General features: G+C 26.1%; 1 protein-coding gene across 1 annotated transcript in view; it reads left to right on the top strand.

Moving 5' to 3' along the window:
- Positions 1-945: 945 nt before the first annotated feature.
- LOC117179523 (nuclear pore complex protein Nup88) overlaps positions 946-16293 on the top strand; it is a 490092-nt gene continuing 474744 nt past the window's right edge. The window contains exon 1 of the mRNA XM_033371406.1: positions 946-1237. Coding sequence (XP_033227297.1) covers positions 1028-1237 — 210 coding nt within the window. The 5' untranslated portion in view covers positions 946-1027. The remainder of the gene's footprint in view (positions 1238-16293) is intronic.

Below are 16293 nucleotides of genomic sequence, written 5' to 3'. Positions count from 1 at the left end.
CTTCAAATAAAAAATAAATAAAAAAGAAGAGGAAATTTTAACAAAATACATGCATTTCTCATTATTTAACCAAGAAGATTAATTTTCTATAAAAAGATTATTTTTAACCAAATAGATGAATTTGGAAGTGTAAAAAAGGTTCAACCAAAAATGATAATTATTTAAGTATTCACTCATAGAACAGATTTACAATAAAAGAGTTAAATTTTCTAACAGATAGATGAATTTTTAATAAAGTACATGAATTATCAACTAAAACAGATCAATTTTTGAATGAAAATCGAAGTTTTATTTTCAGGCAAAACATTAATTTATTATTTTTTTGATCAATATAACTACTTTTACAATCGTTAAAGCATATTTATTTTATTTTTTATATTTGAGAAATTTTATAAGGTATATTTTCACACATAAAGTCATCTAAACTTTACAAATTGATTACAATCTGTAAAAAACTCGGTAACCCGGTAACCATTTACTCACTTTCAGAATTGAAAAAGATATTCCGTCATAACGAAATCCTCGATACCGTAAATTTTAATACAAAATAATAAATCTCTTATCATTTTTCCACACTAGAAAAATGTATCCGTACGATCTGATATAAGATCAATAATAATAAAATAAACATTTCTTATTTTCGCTTACTTCAATTCGTTCCCTCTACGAAGCCATTGACCTAGCACAAGTCACAAGACACACGAAAATAGTTATCAGCCAGCACTGAATTTAATTAACCCTACGTTTAAAAACACGTCAATAAATCAAAAGACAGAAAAAACTCAACCGGTAGTTTCTTCCGTTGGATGTTTGAATCGGTGGAATAAATTCACGCCATGCGCACACGACTCCGCCGAATAATGTGAAGTCAGCCGACCCACGTTCGAGAGTCAAGATATCGATTTCCAGCTGAACCTTCCACAAGTGTCGCCAGCTTCGTTGTTGTCTTTCCCCGGTCCGGTCGATTGTTTCGCGCGTTTTCCGTTTTCTTGTTTATTGTTGTGAAATACTGTGAATTGTAAAAAAAATGAATTCGTGCACGGATCCTCTGCGTTTAAACGAAAAGCGACTTTTCAAAGAACTGAAGGAAAGTCTGCCAAAAGGTGCAAAGGAGACTAGGAACATTATCGAAATTCGTGAAGACATCCTGTACGTCTGGAATGCCGAAAAATGCTGTATTTTGAAATTGGACGTTGCTGCCACTCGCGCAAAAGCTGATCAGGATGTTTCTTATCAGGTAAATCATTTTTATTGATGTTCATGTGCTTCCTAAACTTACTTTCTCTTTTTTATTGGTTCGAATCGACCTGTCACTTTTGGGAGAACGTAACCCTAAATATTGCATTTTCTAAGTATTTATGCTTTAAAAGCTTCCGCAAAGTTCGTACGATGATGTTTTTATCATTGAACACGTTCTTTGGGAATTCTTTAATCTTTTTTACTCCGATTTATAACGTGAAATTGTGTTGGGTGACCTCGTGAGAGACATAACCTCAATTACACCATGTGATAATCATAAAGGTTGTTTTCCGTGATCGCTCGGTAAAATATTCAAACGATATCAGGTTTATTATAGTTATTGAGAATAGAATGCTAATCAATTAAATTTTTTTATTTTCTTGATAAGAATTGTTGTGTAATTTTAAAGTTAGATTACAGATTGGACGCTAAAAATATATATAAACTCAACTAAACTGTTTATTTTCGGACCAAAACGATGAATTTTTAACCCAAAAGATTAATTTTATACCAAAATGACGATTTTTTACTATCATTCGTTAATTTTTTACTGTAAGGATCAATTTTCAATTAGAAAAATAATTTATAACGTATTTTAGTTATTATTTTTTTTAGTAACATGAAACTTTAATTTTAATTCCTTTAAAGATATAAAATTCGTCTGTTCGTTAAAATAATATCACCTATTATATTTTTCCTTGAGAGTTGATCTATTTTGGTTGAAAATTCATGTATGTTGGTAGAAAATTCAACTATTTGAATGAAAAGTAACATTCTTGTTGAAAAGTCTTATTGTCGTTTTGAAAATGAAATTATTTGTTAGAAAATTTTTCTAGTTCAGTTGAAATTTGAACAATTCAGTGGACATTTTTTTATTTCTTGGTCTAAAATTCGGCTCCTTCCTTTTAAAATTGATCTTTTTTGGTTAAAATTTAATTATTTTGGTAGACAATTAATCTATTCATATTTTGTTGAAAATTCTTCTCTTTTTTTGGTTGAAATAATGTTAACTTTTTTTTATGATTTATCTATTTTAGCTTGATATTTAACTAATGGATTAAAAATTCATGTATTTTGGTAGAAAATTCCACAATTTGAATGAAAAGTAAATTTTTTTATTGAAAAGTGATATTTTCGGTTTGAAAATTAAACATTTTTTTGTAATGCGTCTTTTTTCTTTTAAAATTCAACATATTAGTGAACATTTTTTTGTCACGTGGTTCAAAATTAATCCTTTTCGTTTCAGAATTGATCTATTTTGGTTGAAAAAATCTAATCTTTTTTGTTTGAAAATTCAACAATTCAGTGGACATTTTTTTATTTCTTGGTTTACATTTCGGCTTCTTCCTTTTAAAGTTGATCTTTTTTGGTTAAAATTTAATTATTTTGGTCGACAATTAATCTGATTTGGTTGAGAATTTTGCTATTTTCTTAAAAATTTGTCTTTTGATTGAATTTAACTGTATTTAATTCAAAATTAAAATCTTTTTTAGTTGAAATAATATCAGCTATTATATTTTTCGTTTCAAACTGTTTAGTTTTATAAAATTAGTCTTGTTCATTTGAAAATTCAAAAATTTAGTTGAATTTTTTCTTTCTTGGTGCAAAATTCGACTTCTTCCTTTCAAAATTGAGCTCTTTTGATTAAAAAAAAGTATCATATTTTTTGCTTGCAAATTCAATTATTTTGGTAGAAAATTAATCTGATTTTGTTGATAATCAGGATATTTTGTTAAAAATTCTTCTCTTTTTTTTTTTGGTTGAAATAATATTAACTTTTTTTATGATTTATCTATTTCAGCTTAATATTTAACTAATTGATTAAAAATTCATGTATTTTGGTAGAAAATTCAACAATTTGAATGAAAAGAAAATTTTTTATTGAAAAGTGATATTTTCGGTTTGAAAATTAAACATTTTTTTGTAATTCTTTTTTTTTTTAAATTCAACATATTAGTGAACATTTTTTTCTTACGTGGTTCAAAATTAATACTTTTCGCTTCAGAATTGATCTATTTTGGTTGAAAAAATCTCATCTTTTTTGGTTGAAAATTCAACAATTTATTGGATATTTTTATGTATTTGTTCAAAATCCGGGTTCTTCCTTTCAAAATTTATCTCTTGTTATTAAAAAGATCTCGTCTTTTTTATTGCTCATTCAACCATTTTGGTGGAAAATTTACCTAATTTGGTTGACTATTTTTTTTAAATTCGTCTTTTTTGGTTAAATTCAACTACGCTTCATTTCGAGTTGAAATACTTTTTGGTTGGGAGGATATCACTGATTGTATTTTTCGTTGAAAATTTATATATTTTGGTTGAAAATTCATGCATTTTGGAAGAAAATTCAACTATTTGAATGAAAAGTAACTTTCTTCAGGGTGGCCGCTGGACCGGGAAATGACCGGGAATTTTTTGCGACAGGGAAAACCCGGGAAATGACAGTTAATCTTTTTTTTAACCGGGAATTTTACAAATTTGTAGAAGAAAAATCTGTCCACGTTCGATTTCAAAAGTTTTTAAACAATTAGTGGAATTGTTATGTTTTTCAATTATGCTATTATTTAGCTTACAATAAGTAATTCTAAATTGTTTTACTTTAAAAATTTTCCATTGAAAATTTTTATTTCTACGCTTACATTTTTAATTTTAAAAAGTTTAAAATGCTTTCTTAAAGACTTGAACAAATAAAAAATAAAAGACTTTGATGTTGCAAATTTTGGATAAAAAACATTTTTATTTAATAAATACATTTTTTCAATTTATCTGTACTTTAAGTAATAAAAAGTTAACAAAAACGATTTTAAATTAGTTCAAACTTCAAGAATTTTCAGGTTTAAACGTTAAAACCTGAAACGTTTTAAATTTGAAAGTCTTAGCTATTAAACAAATGTGAACGTGTGACTGAAAGTTTATAAACTATTTTCAATTTTTAAAAAACTTCACAATAATATATTCTTAATTAAACCTGGAATCGTTAAAATTTTGAAGAGCCTTTAAACTTCGAACGTTGCAATTTTAATTATTTTATTTGAAAAATACATCTGTAAAAAAAATTTGAGTAATTTTAAGAGATATTTTGCAGTTTTAAAAAGATAAAAAATTATCATGCAAATTTTAGAAAGTTTTCTTAAAATCTTCTAGAATCTTTTTTGAAAATTTTGTTTAAATTTTTGAAAAACTTTTTTAATATTCTCTTCAAATAATTTTTCAAAATGAAAAGTTATTTTTAAATTTTCCTAGTAATCTTAAGAAAATGTTTCTATTCTTTTAAAACCTTTCACAATTCTTGAAAAAAATCTAATTTTTTTGTTTCAAATCTGCGAAAATCTATATTTTGTTTGATATTAGGCTATCATTTCAAGTTTTACATTAAGATTAAATCTTTTCAAAACTTCTACATATCTCTTAAAATTACTCAAATTTCGTCTACAAATAATAAATTTTCAATTGTTATTCATACATCCAAATTGTAAAGAAATTTTCTCAATTGGCAGGATTTTCTGAAAATTGTAGAAAAAAATTTTATTCATTTTGATAGATATTTAGAAGTTCTGAAAAAATGTCCAAAATAATTTTAAATTTAAACCCAATTTAAAACCACTTCTAGATTTCTGAAAATTTTGAAATAAAATTTTGAAGCTTTCCAAGGATGTTTAAAGTATTTAAAATGAAAATAATTGAATTTCTAATTTAAGAAGAGTTCAGTTAAATTTTTAAAAAAATTTTAATATTTGATGTATCTAGCATAAAGTTCCTTAAAATTATATAATTTTGAAAAAAATGTAATTCATTGATGGATTTTTTAATTTAAAACATTGAAAATGATAACTTGGATTTATATTTTTTTATATTTGCAGCTCGGTTTTTATTACCTCAAGTGAAAAATTTTGTAGCTTTAGGGTTCCATTTTTTAAATTTCATTGACCGTAAAAAATGTTTTGCGAAGCGGGAAATGACCGGGAATTTATTTCGTCGATTAAAACGGCCACCCTGTTTCTTGTTGAAAAGTCATATGGCTGGTTTGTAAATGAAATTGTTTTTTTTAGAAAATTCGTCTTTTTAATTTGAAAATTAAAGAATTCAGTGGAATTTTTTTTCTTTCTTGGTTCAAAATTCGGCTTCTTCCTTTCAACATTTATTTTGATTGGTTAAAAAAAAGTATCATATTTTTTGGTTTCAAATTGAACTATTTTGGTATAAAAGTAATCTGACTGCAAATTCATGTATTTTGGTTAAAAATGCAAGAATTTGAATGAAAAGTCATATTTTCGGTTTGAAAATTAAACTGTTTTTTTTTTTTTTTTAATTCTTCGTTTTTCTTTGAAAATTTTTTTTTTTCGTGGCTCAAAATTCGGCTTTTTCGCTTCAAAATTGATCTATTTTGGTTTTAAAAAATCTGATCTTTGTTGGTTCAAAATTCAACTATTTCAGTAGAAAATTATCCTGATTTGGATGAAGATCGTGCTATTTTGCTAAAGATTCGTTTTTTTTTTTGCTGAATTCAATTGCGTTTCATTTCAAATTAAAATCTTTTTTGGTGAATAATATCACTATTTAACCATTTGAATGAAAAGTAACTTTCTTGTTGAAAAGTCATATTGTCGGCTTGAAAATATAACTACTTGATTAAAGTTGAATTACTCTGTTAAAAATGCAGTTGTTTGATCGATGATACACAATTTTAGTTTAAAATAGATTTGTTCGGTTATAATTCATTGGAGAAGTGGGGGGGGGGGGGGGGGGGGGGGTACAAAATTCAAATATTTTGTAAGAAAATTCAACTGTTTGCTTGAAAATTAACTTTTATGTTACAAATTTAACTCTTTTATTAAAAATTCGCCTTTTTGATTTGGAAATGGTAGAAAATTTAACTATTTGATCGAAAATTACTTTTTTTGTTGAAAATTAATTTATTATCCTTTTGGTTTGAAAATTAATTGCTACGGGTGAAAAAATATCATCTTTTTTTTGGCTGAAAATACAACAGTTTGGTTGTTATCGTTTTCATAGTACCGTGATATCTGTTACTTAATTTTAATATTATTTTAAATAAAAATTGTTGTTGACTTGCTGAAATACAGCGTATATTTTTTATTTACATTAAATAATGCCTAATTCTTTCTAAATTGAATTTTTATGGATTATTTTTTTTATTTTTATTTTTAAATTATAAAATAAAGGAAGTGAAAAAAGTAATTTAGGTAACGTGAAGTTACTTTATCTAGTAACTGTATCTAATTACAGTTGCAAATAACTCCTCTGTAACTCGTTACTCAAAAAAAAGTAACTTACTCAGAACTGCAACCAAAGAGATGAATTTTCATTTAAAATGATGGAATATTCAACTGGAATAATTAAATTTTCAGCTAAAAAATTAAGTTTTAAATGAAAAAAAAAAATTTCCAACAAAATTCTAACCTTTTTAACCAAAGATATGAATTTTCATTTAAAATTATGTATTTTAAAGAAGAAAAACATTAATTATTAACAAAAGTGTTTGCTTTTTACCAATTAGTTTATTTTCATCCAAAAAAGATGAATTCCAAACGAAAGATGTAATAGTTGATATATCAACCAAAAAAGATTTGAATTTAAAATTAAGAACAGCTAAATTGATCCGAAAAGACGAATATTCAACAAAAGTTGAATTTTCAACTATAAAAGATTTTTAAAACAAGAGAGAAAAAAATTTCAACTAAACTGTAAAATTTCCAAACCAATATAAGAATTTTCAACCAAAATGATTAATATTTTACTAAGAAGAATGAATTTTCAACAACATACATGAATTTTCATTCCAGTATGATCAATTTTCAACACAAATGAGAATAGTTGACTTTTCAGTTAAAAAATGAATTTTTGAGTGAAAACAATTTCAATATAATAGTTACCTTTTTAACCAAAGAGACCAATTTTTATTTCCAATAATGGATATTTAACGAACAAAAATTAATTTTTAACAAAAGTGCTTAACTTGTTTTAGTTGAATTTTTTCTGAAAATATTAATTCTTAATGAAATAAGTTAAAAAATCCTATTCGCAATTTGATATTTAAATTGGACTATTAAAGTTAAAGTTAGAAAATGCTAAATGTGTTAATATGAAGTTTAAGTTTAAAATTTTTTAATTTAAATAACCGAATTTTAATATTTGACCAGTTTTCTCAAATCATGAAATGGTAAAATTTGATAACTAAATTTTTAATTTGGAATGCTACAATTTGGATTCTTCCATTTTTTAAGTTATAATTTTACATTGAAATGAAAAATTTCGAATTTTAAAAAGTATCTGGCACAATTTAATCTATTAATTTTAAATAATTCACACGAAAATATTTCGACTTTAAATGGTCTCAGGATGAACAGATACACAATTTTATTTAACAATTCGAATAAAAAATGTTTAGAGTTACAAAAAGTTTGCACTTATTCAATTTTCATAAATTCATAGTATTTTAAATTTTTCGATTTTTTAAGATTTTCTTTGAATAATTGAATCTTTAAGGTTTTCAATTTAAATATATTTTCAATTTTGTACGATTTAGATTTGAAAATGTTCCATTTTTATGGTTTCTATTTCGTAAGTGTAACACCTTCAAATGCAAATATAATCCCCAAACAATATGAATTAGCTCCTGGATACGGGTACCGAAGTTTCGGTACAAATAACCTGATTTTTCGGTACAAATTTAGGAAATCAATGGAGAATTTTAAATCTCTTGAAATTTTCTGTAATTCTACGAAATTTTTTGAATCTCGTAAAATTCCTTGGAATATTTAAAAATACAATATATTCTTTTAAATCCCTTAAAATGTTGTAAAAAATTCCTTGAAATCTTATGAAATCCATTGGAAATTTGTAATTTTTGTTTAATTTTTCTGTAATTCTACGAACTTTTCTAGAATTCTACGAAATTTTTTTAATCTCGTAAAATTGTTCGGAATATTTAAAAATAGAATATCTTCTTTGAAATTCCGTGAAATTTCGTAAATTCTTGAAATATTCCTTAAGATATTATGAAATACGTTGAAAATTTTAAATCTCCTGTAATTTTCTATAATCCTACCAAATTTTTTTTTAATATCCTAAAATTGTTCGGAATATTTAAAAATAGAATATATTCTTTAAAATTCCGTGAAATTTCGTAAATTCCTGACATATTCCTCAAAATATTTTGAAACGCATTGTAATTTTTAAATGTTTTGTAATTTTTTATAATCCTACGGAATTTTTTTAATCTAGTGAAATTCCTCGGAATATTTTAAATTACAATATATTATTTAAAATTTCTTGAAATCTTGTAAAATATGTCGAAAATTTCAAATCTCTTAAAATTTTCGATGATAATTTTCGAAACTTTTTGAATCTAATGAAATTTCTCGAAATATAAAAAAAAAACACAAAGTGGCCGCTGGGCCGAAAAATGACCGGGAATTTTATGAGACCGTTAAGTTATTTTTTGACCGGAAATTTGACAAATTTGTAGGGAAAAAAGACATTGCAACCTTGATTTGAACCCTATTTTAGATAATTAGTTTAATTTTTATGTTTTTTAATTATGATATAATTCAGTTTAGAATGAGTTATTCGAAAAAATTTGCTTTTCAGATGTTTAATTTTTAAGCGGACATTACAATTTAAAGAATTTTAAAATGCAGTTTTCAAGGCCTAAACAATTAAAAATTGGAAGCGTTTAAAATCGAAATTTTGGTTGAAAAACATTTTTATTTGATCAACTGTGAATATACATTAATTGATGATTGTTAAATTGAATTTCGCTTTAAGGTTTTAAAAGTAAATAATAATTTATTGTACAAGACGATTCGGAATCAGTTCATTATTTCAGAATTTCCAGATCTTAACGTTAAAAAATAAAGTGTTTCAATTGGAAAGTCTTAAGAGTAAAAATAATGTAAACCCCTATTAAAACTTTATAAAATATTTTTAACTCTAAAATAACTTCACAATATTATGTTATTAATTAAAGGCTTTTATTACATTTGTTATATAATTTCACTCTCAAATATTAAATTTTTAAATCATGCAATTTGAAAGTTTTCAATTAAACAAAAGCGCAGTTACTTGGTATTTAGAAATATCTGACTCTATTCATTTAAAATCTGTAAGTATAAATTAATTATTAAAAGCGAAACACAGAAAATAAACTTTGAACTTTAAAGTTTTAATTCTTCTGTTTAGCCAAATTTAAATAGCCCACGGCCTAATTTAAAACAAAATATAGATTTTGGCAGATTTCGAACAAAAAATTTAGAAGCTTTTTAAAAATTTTAAGAAAATTCAGAAGAATAAAAAACGTTTCCTAGAAAAATGGAAAATTATTTTTTTATTTTAATAAACTAATTTAAAGAAAATATCTAAAAAGATTTATAACAATTTACAAAAATGAATGTTGAAGACTTTAGAAAAACTTTAATTTAGCAGAATTAAAAAAAATGTAAACCGCATGTAGATGTTTCAAGATTTTGAAATGAAATTTCTCAGCAGTTTAAGGCTTTTTGAACTATTTAAAATTAAAATAATTTCAATTTTAATTCGAACAGATACCTTTCAATTTTTCACAAATGTATAGTTGGAGCTGGAATTTATTCAGAATAATAATAATTCTGACTTGGAACCGGGAAATGTCAAATTTTAACAAATTCCGAACTATAGTTCCAGTACTATAGTACTGGAAATTTTTGGAAAGGAACAAAATTCTTAATTGGAACAGGAAATTTTTTCAAAGAATTCTAATTCTGAGTTGAAGTTGAGGATTTTCAAATTTCAACCATTTCTCATTTGAAATTGGTATTTCTTCAAAGGAATTATAATTTGTCTGAGAACAAGGAATTTTAAAATTCAAAAAAATTCCTAGTTGTAACAGGGAATTCTGAGCTGGAAGTTTAAATTCATCCAGGAGAATAACAGTTCTCAATATTAAATTGAATTTTTAAACAGCATTATAATTCTGAGTTGAAACGAGATATTTTCAAACCAAAATTTAAATTATGGATTTGAATATAGGGGATTTAAAAAAATTATTTTTTTTTGCATATGGTTAAAATTGAGAGTTTTCGAAAAGAATTAAAATTATGGATTTGAACAAGGAATGTTTCGAAAAGAATTAAAATGTCTGATTTAAAAAGAGAATTTTCATTCTTTAACCAATTTTGAGCTGAAATTAGGATTTAAAATTGCTTAAATTTAAAGCATTGAATATAACGTGGATTTATGTTTTTAGAACTGAATCTGAATCTTTGAACTCTACAATTGATAAAAGTCAAAAAATTTAATTTGGCCGTTAAAATTTATTGAATTTAAAATTGTTCAGTTAAAAAGTTTTAGTAACTTTCATTTTATACGTTCAAATTATTGAGCATTTAAATACAATATTTTTGAATGAAACAACTTTTAAACTTCATGTTTAAAGTTTAAAATGCCACAGTTTCACTTTGAGTGTTATCATTTGCAGTTAAGTTTTTATTACTTCGAATCGAACAATTGATAGATTTAGTGTTCGTTTTTTCAAATATCATTGATCGTAAAGAATGTTTGCAAACCGGGAAATGACTGAGAATTTTTCGATTTGATTAAAACAGCCACCCTGAATACAATATATTCCTAAAAATTTCTTGAAATTATGTAAATTTCTTAAACATCCCTTGAAATCGTATGAAATCCGTTCAAAATTTTAAATCTCTTGAAAATTTCTATAATATCCTGCAATTTTTTGAATCTCGGAAAATATTTTGGAACATTTAAAAATACAATATATTCTTTAAAATTCCTGGAAATTTGGCAAAGTCCTCAAACATTCCTTGAAATCTTATGAAATCCGTTGCAAATTTTAAATCTCTTGAAATTTTCTGTAATCCTACGAAATTTGTTGAACCTCTTGAAATTCTTCATAATCTTTACAAATATAATATATTGTGTGGAATTCCTTGAAATTTCGTAAATGCCTTAAATATTAATTTAAATCTCATGAAATAAATGAAAGCTTTGAAATATTAAAAAATTTTCAATAATCCTTCGAAATTGTCTGAACCTCTTTAAATTCCGCGGACTGTTTAAAAATACAATATTTTCTTTGGAATTTCATTGAAAAATTTAGAATCTTCTAAAACTATAAAATTTTTTCAAATTCTTTTGAATCTATTGTAATTTTTTAAATCTTTATAGTTTTTAAAGATCCTATAAAATCGCAGCAGGTCTAATAAAATCCGTACAAATCCCTTGAAATAGTTCGAAATTTCCTAAATAATGTATGATCCAATCCATTTAATGTATGTCTAAAGCGAAGTGAAAAATAGTCTAATTGGCGAGAAATTTTAGTGTCACTTAAAAAAAAAAGAAAAATCGTTGCATCGTTTAAAAAAAAGTTTCAAATAGTCTCAATAGTAGCGTGACTCCGAGCTAGAGTTCTCAGCCGGTTATATTACTTTGAGAACGGTAACGAGAATGAGAATATTACCGTGAATATAACCAAGACATAAATTCTCTTAGAATATATAAGAATCTTAGAATTTATTTTAATCAATAGAAAATTACTTTTTTTCGTTCACTTTGGGTTGAAAATTCAACTCTTTTTTTTGAAAGGTTGTCTTTTTTATTTTAAAGTTTACCTGCTTTAGCAGAAATTAAATCTTTTTTTGATAAAAATGCAACTGCGTTTGGTTAGAATTTGGTTACTTTTTGTTCAAAATTTCGAGTTTGGTGTTGAAAAATGAACTGAAATATTTTCTAGGTGAAAATTCCACTTATAAATAAAACATTGTTTTTTTTCACAAATTCATCTGTTTTAGTAAAAAATTGATCTATTTTGGATAAAAAATTTAACTGTTTTGTTAAAAAGTCATCCTTTTTGGTTAAAAATTCGTCTTCTTGGATCATGAAAACTCGACTAAAATCTTTTTCAACCGAAAATTCAAATATTTTCTTTTAATTTATCTTTTTCATTTAAAACTTTATCTGTTAAAGAAGAAATTTCATTTTTTTAATTAAAATGCAACTTTTTGGTTAAAAATCGTTCTTCTTTGCTTGATAATTCAACTAATTTGTTTAAAACATTTGGTTGAATCGCTTTGTTAAGAAATCACTTTTTTTGTTAAAGATTTATATTTTAAGTTCAAAAACTTCGGTCAAAGTTAAACTACATTGCGATATATTTTTTATTAAAGGCTTATGTCTGCTGGACAATTTAACTGTTTAGTGGGAAATACTCCTTTTTTCAGAATTCATCTTTTAACTGAAAATAGAACTTTTCCATTTTTTAAGATTGATATTTTTTAATTAAAAATTCGCGTTTTTTTTTGTAAAACAATTCTTTTTTAGTTTGAAATTTTCTTGTTTTTACGTAAAAATGCATCAGTTTCATGGTAAATGAATTTTTTGTTGAACAGTTTTTTTTTTTTTTTGAAAATTACATTCTTGTTAAGAAAATTTGTCTTCTTGTTTAAAGGTTCAATAATTTAGATAAACTTTTATTTATTTTTTGAGTGAAACATTTGTATTTGTTGGAAATTCTTCTTTGTGGTTTTAAAATTCTTTTCTTTTGTTGTGTAAATTTAATTATTTTTGGATTAATATATAAACTATGACATTTTTTCGTTGGCAATTTGTCTTGTTAGGTTGAATATTCAGCTACAGTAAAAACCCGTTTCTTACAAGGCTTCTGAAATGAATGCGTCCCGTTTATCGCAAAATAAGGAGAAATTTCAGCTATTGGTTTACCGAGAGATGTGAAAGTAAAGGGTGGGGGTAAGGTATCACGCCATAAACGGGTCCGGAATCTGACAATAGACGGGTCTTGCGATAAACGGGTCCTGCAATAAACGGTTCTTTACTGTATTATGTTAAAATTTTAATTAATTTTTTGAAAATTTCAGTATTTTGTTAAAGAGTTATCTTTTAAAGTAGAAAAAACTTTTATTTTTGTTTGAAATAAATTAATTCATTTGAAAATTTTAAATCTGTATATGAAACACTGTAATTCCTGAATACATCTGAACTAGAAAATAATTTATATTCAACCGCTGATATAACCTGAACAATAAAAGTATTGTTAAAAATAAAAAATTCGTAAATTCTCTTAGATTCTTGTAAATTCTCCTAAATTCCGTCATATTCTCGGTTATATAACCTGAACTTAAATTCTCTGGAATTTATGAACTCTAGTCCGAGCCCTGCAATCGGTTGAAGCGATGCCCAGTGAAAAAAACGTTTACAGAAATAAAAGCGCAATATCAACCTATTCTCTTCCCTTTTAAAAATTTAAATTCATATGGAGTCCCCATACTCAATTCCTTGAAATCAGACCTCCGCTCTGTTTTTTCTGGATATGGTCAGTCGCGTTTAATCGGTCCGGTGATGGGTACCTATATGCACCTATATAGCCCAATATGGGTGAAAGAGGAAGAGAATAGTTGAGTGAAGGGAGGTGAAGGGAGGCACTTGGAAAATGATTACGTGTTAAATGAAAGGGAAGCGGTGGTCCTGTGGAATCGCGAATGGTTTACGAACGAACGTTTCGTCCACTTCTCGGTGGTATGGTAGGTAGAAGCAGTGCTTTTATTTCATTTCAATGGCACTGCGGGATCAGCGGGTACATTAATGCCTGGCCGCACTCGGAGAAAGAGCGAGTGCGAGTGCGAGTACGAGTACGAGTGCGAGGGGATAATTTATAGGAAATGGGTTGTTCGACTCCGCTCCGGAGTAATTTAATTAAAATAAATGTCCGCGCGTACCCGCGGACTACACTGGCGAATAAAATGCAAATTCAGACCCTTGCGCGTTACCTACATCCCCCTAGGTATAGATATATGCCTGCTTTCTAGAGAAGGTGTATAGGAGAGGATAGGATGCGCTCGCCACGATCGTAGGTCCATTCACCCGTTGATTCGATAAGGGAGGATTTCGAGGGTCCCTCGTTTTTTAACCTCTACCACTTTCACCTCTCTTTCGCTCTACTTAAATTCATCTAACTGGAATTGAAATTAAATCCTCTGCAGTTCAAACTACAGTTTATGTACTCGACAAAAATCCTAGCTTTTCCATGATTCCCAAGCTGGTCAGATTTAATCTGAGCGGTGGCTAATCAAGTCCCGGAAAACAATATTTGGTTTTTAACACAGGAATGGCAGGACAAAAAGAGCTCGAAAAGTTATTAAAATTAAATTTTTCTGAAAGAAGATTTTCTCTTAGCTTCACTGGGAAACGAATCACATAACTTCCGATTGCCGGTCAGGTGTTTTTGGGTGCAATCGGAAGTTCTGTGGTTCGTTTTCCAGCGGAACGAATTAAGATCTTTTTCAGACAAATTTTACCCGACCTATCATCGTAAATTCTGTGATTCGATTCCCCGTGGAGTGACCTTGCGAAGACGTTTTTTCAGATAAATTTAATTTTAAAAATGTTGAAAATTTTTTTTCCGTCTAGTCAGAAATGACATTTATTATTTTCTGTTATTTGAAGAGTTAACTTGATCAATAGTTTTGATTTCTATTTTCCGGGAACTTTATTGACCGGGAAAGGACCGTGAGTTTAATTAAAAGTCGGGTATTTACTTCTAATGGCAGTAAAATTCAAGTCTTTATTATTTTCATAATTTTTGTTATTTAGAAAAATGATTTCTATTTTATTTGCAGTCGCACATTTTTAAGATTATCTCAGTTTAATGTAGCAGGGTGGCCGCTGAACTGGGAAACCGGGAATTTTATAAGACCGAGAAAAACTGGGAAATGACATTGATTTTTTTTTTATCGAGAATTTTACAAATATTTAGAGAAAAAACCTGTCCAATTTTGATTTCAATCGTTTTTTAAATTAGTTAAATTGTTATCTTTTTGAATTATGATATCTTTTCGTTTAGAATGTGTGACTCGAAAATCATTTACTTTACAAATTTTTTATTTTAGATTTTTATTTTACAGCTTACATTTTAATTTGAAGAATTTTAAAATGCAATTTCAAAGACTCGAACAATTCAAAATTAAGGGCTTTTAAAATCGAAAATTTTCGATAAAAGACATTTTAATTCCACCAACTGTGTAATATAAACTAATTAGTGATTTTGAAAATTGAACTGTACTTTAAGATTTAAAATGTGAATGATAATTGATTTTACGAGACGATTCAGAATCTGTTCACAATTTTAGAGTTTCCCGATTATAACGTTCAAAATTGAACTGTTTCGATTGGAAAGTCTTATTAGTTCCACAATAATTTAAAATAAAGGTTTTTATTAAATTTTTAATATTATTAAAGTCTAAAATATTCCATTTTTTAAGCATTTAATTTGAAATATTTTAATTTAAAAAAAGAACAGTTGCTTAATATTTAGAAATATCTGACTGTTCATTTAAAATAAGTAATTATAAATTAAGTATTAAAAACTAAACAACAACAAGAAACCAAATTTGAACGTTAAAATTTTACTTGTTGTGTTTTAAAAATTGTAGTTTGTAAATCAAATTGTTTAATTTTGATATATAAATAACAATTGAACACCTGTTAAAAGTCGAAATGATTTAAAATAATTTAAAAGAAGTATCTGTGTGTACCGACATAATTCGGCTATTCGTACAAAAATTTCGATGCAAATAGCCCACAGCTGTTAAGAATTTTAAAAGGTTTCAAAAGAATAAAAAACCTTTCCTAGGAAAACTAGAAATTATTTTTTATTTAAAAAAAATTTATTTTAAGATCATATTTAAGAAGATTTAGAAAGATTTACAAAATTAACAAAAATGAGTGTGGAAGATTTTAAGAAGACTTCTTTAATTTGGCAGAATTTTAAAAAATGTGCAGGAAAAATTTTAGGAAAAATTCAAATCATTTTAAATGATGTTAAGAAATTCTGATAAAAATTTCAAAAATAATTTAAACTTCGAAAAAATATAAAACAACACATAGATGTTTCAAGATTTTGAACTAAAATTTCGAAGCATTTTAATGATTTTTAAACTATTCAAAATAAAAATTATTTAAATTTTAGTTTCAGAAGTGTTCAGTTTATAAAATATATATATATGGGAGCGGGTGCAATTTTTC

The sequence above is a fragment of the Belonocnema kinseyi genome, chromosome 9 (genome assembly GCF_010883055.1).
Source record: "Belonocnema kinseyi isolate 2016_QV_RU_SX_M_011 chromosome 9, B_treatae_v1, whole genome shotgun sequence".
NCBI lineage: Eukaryota > Metazoa > Arthropoda > Insecta > Hymenoptera > Cynipidae > Belonocnema > Belonocnema kinseyi.
This window is presented reverse-complemented; position numbering and strand designations above follow the sequence as displayed.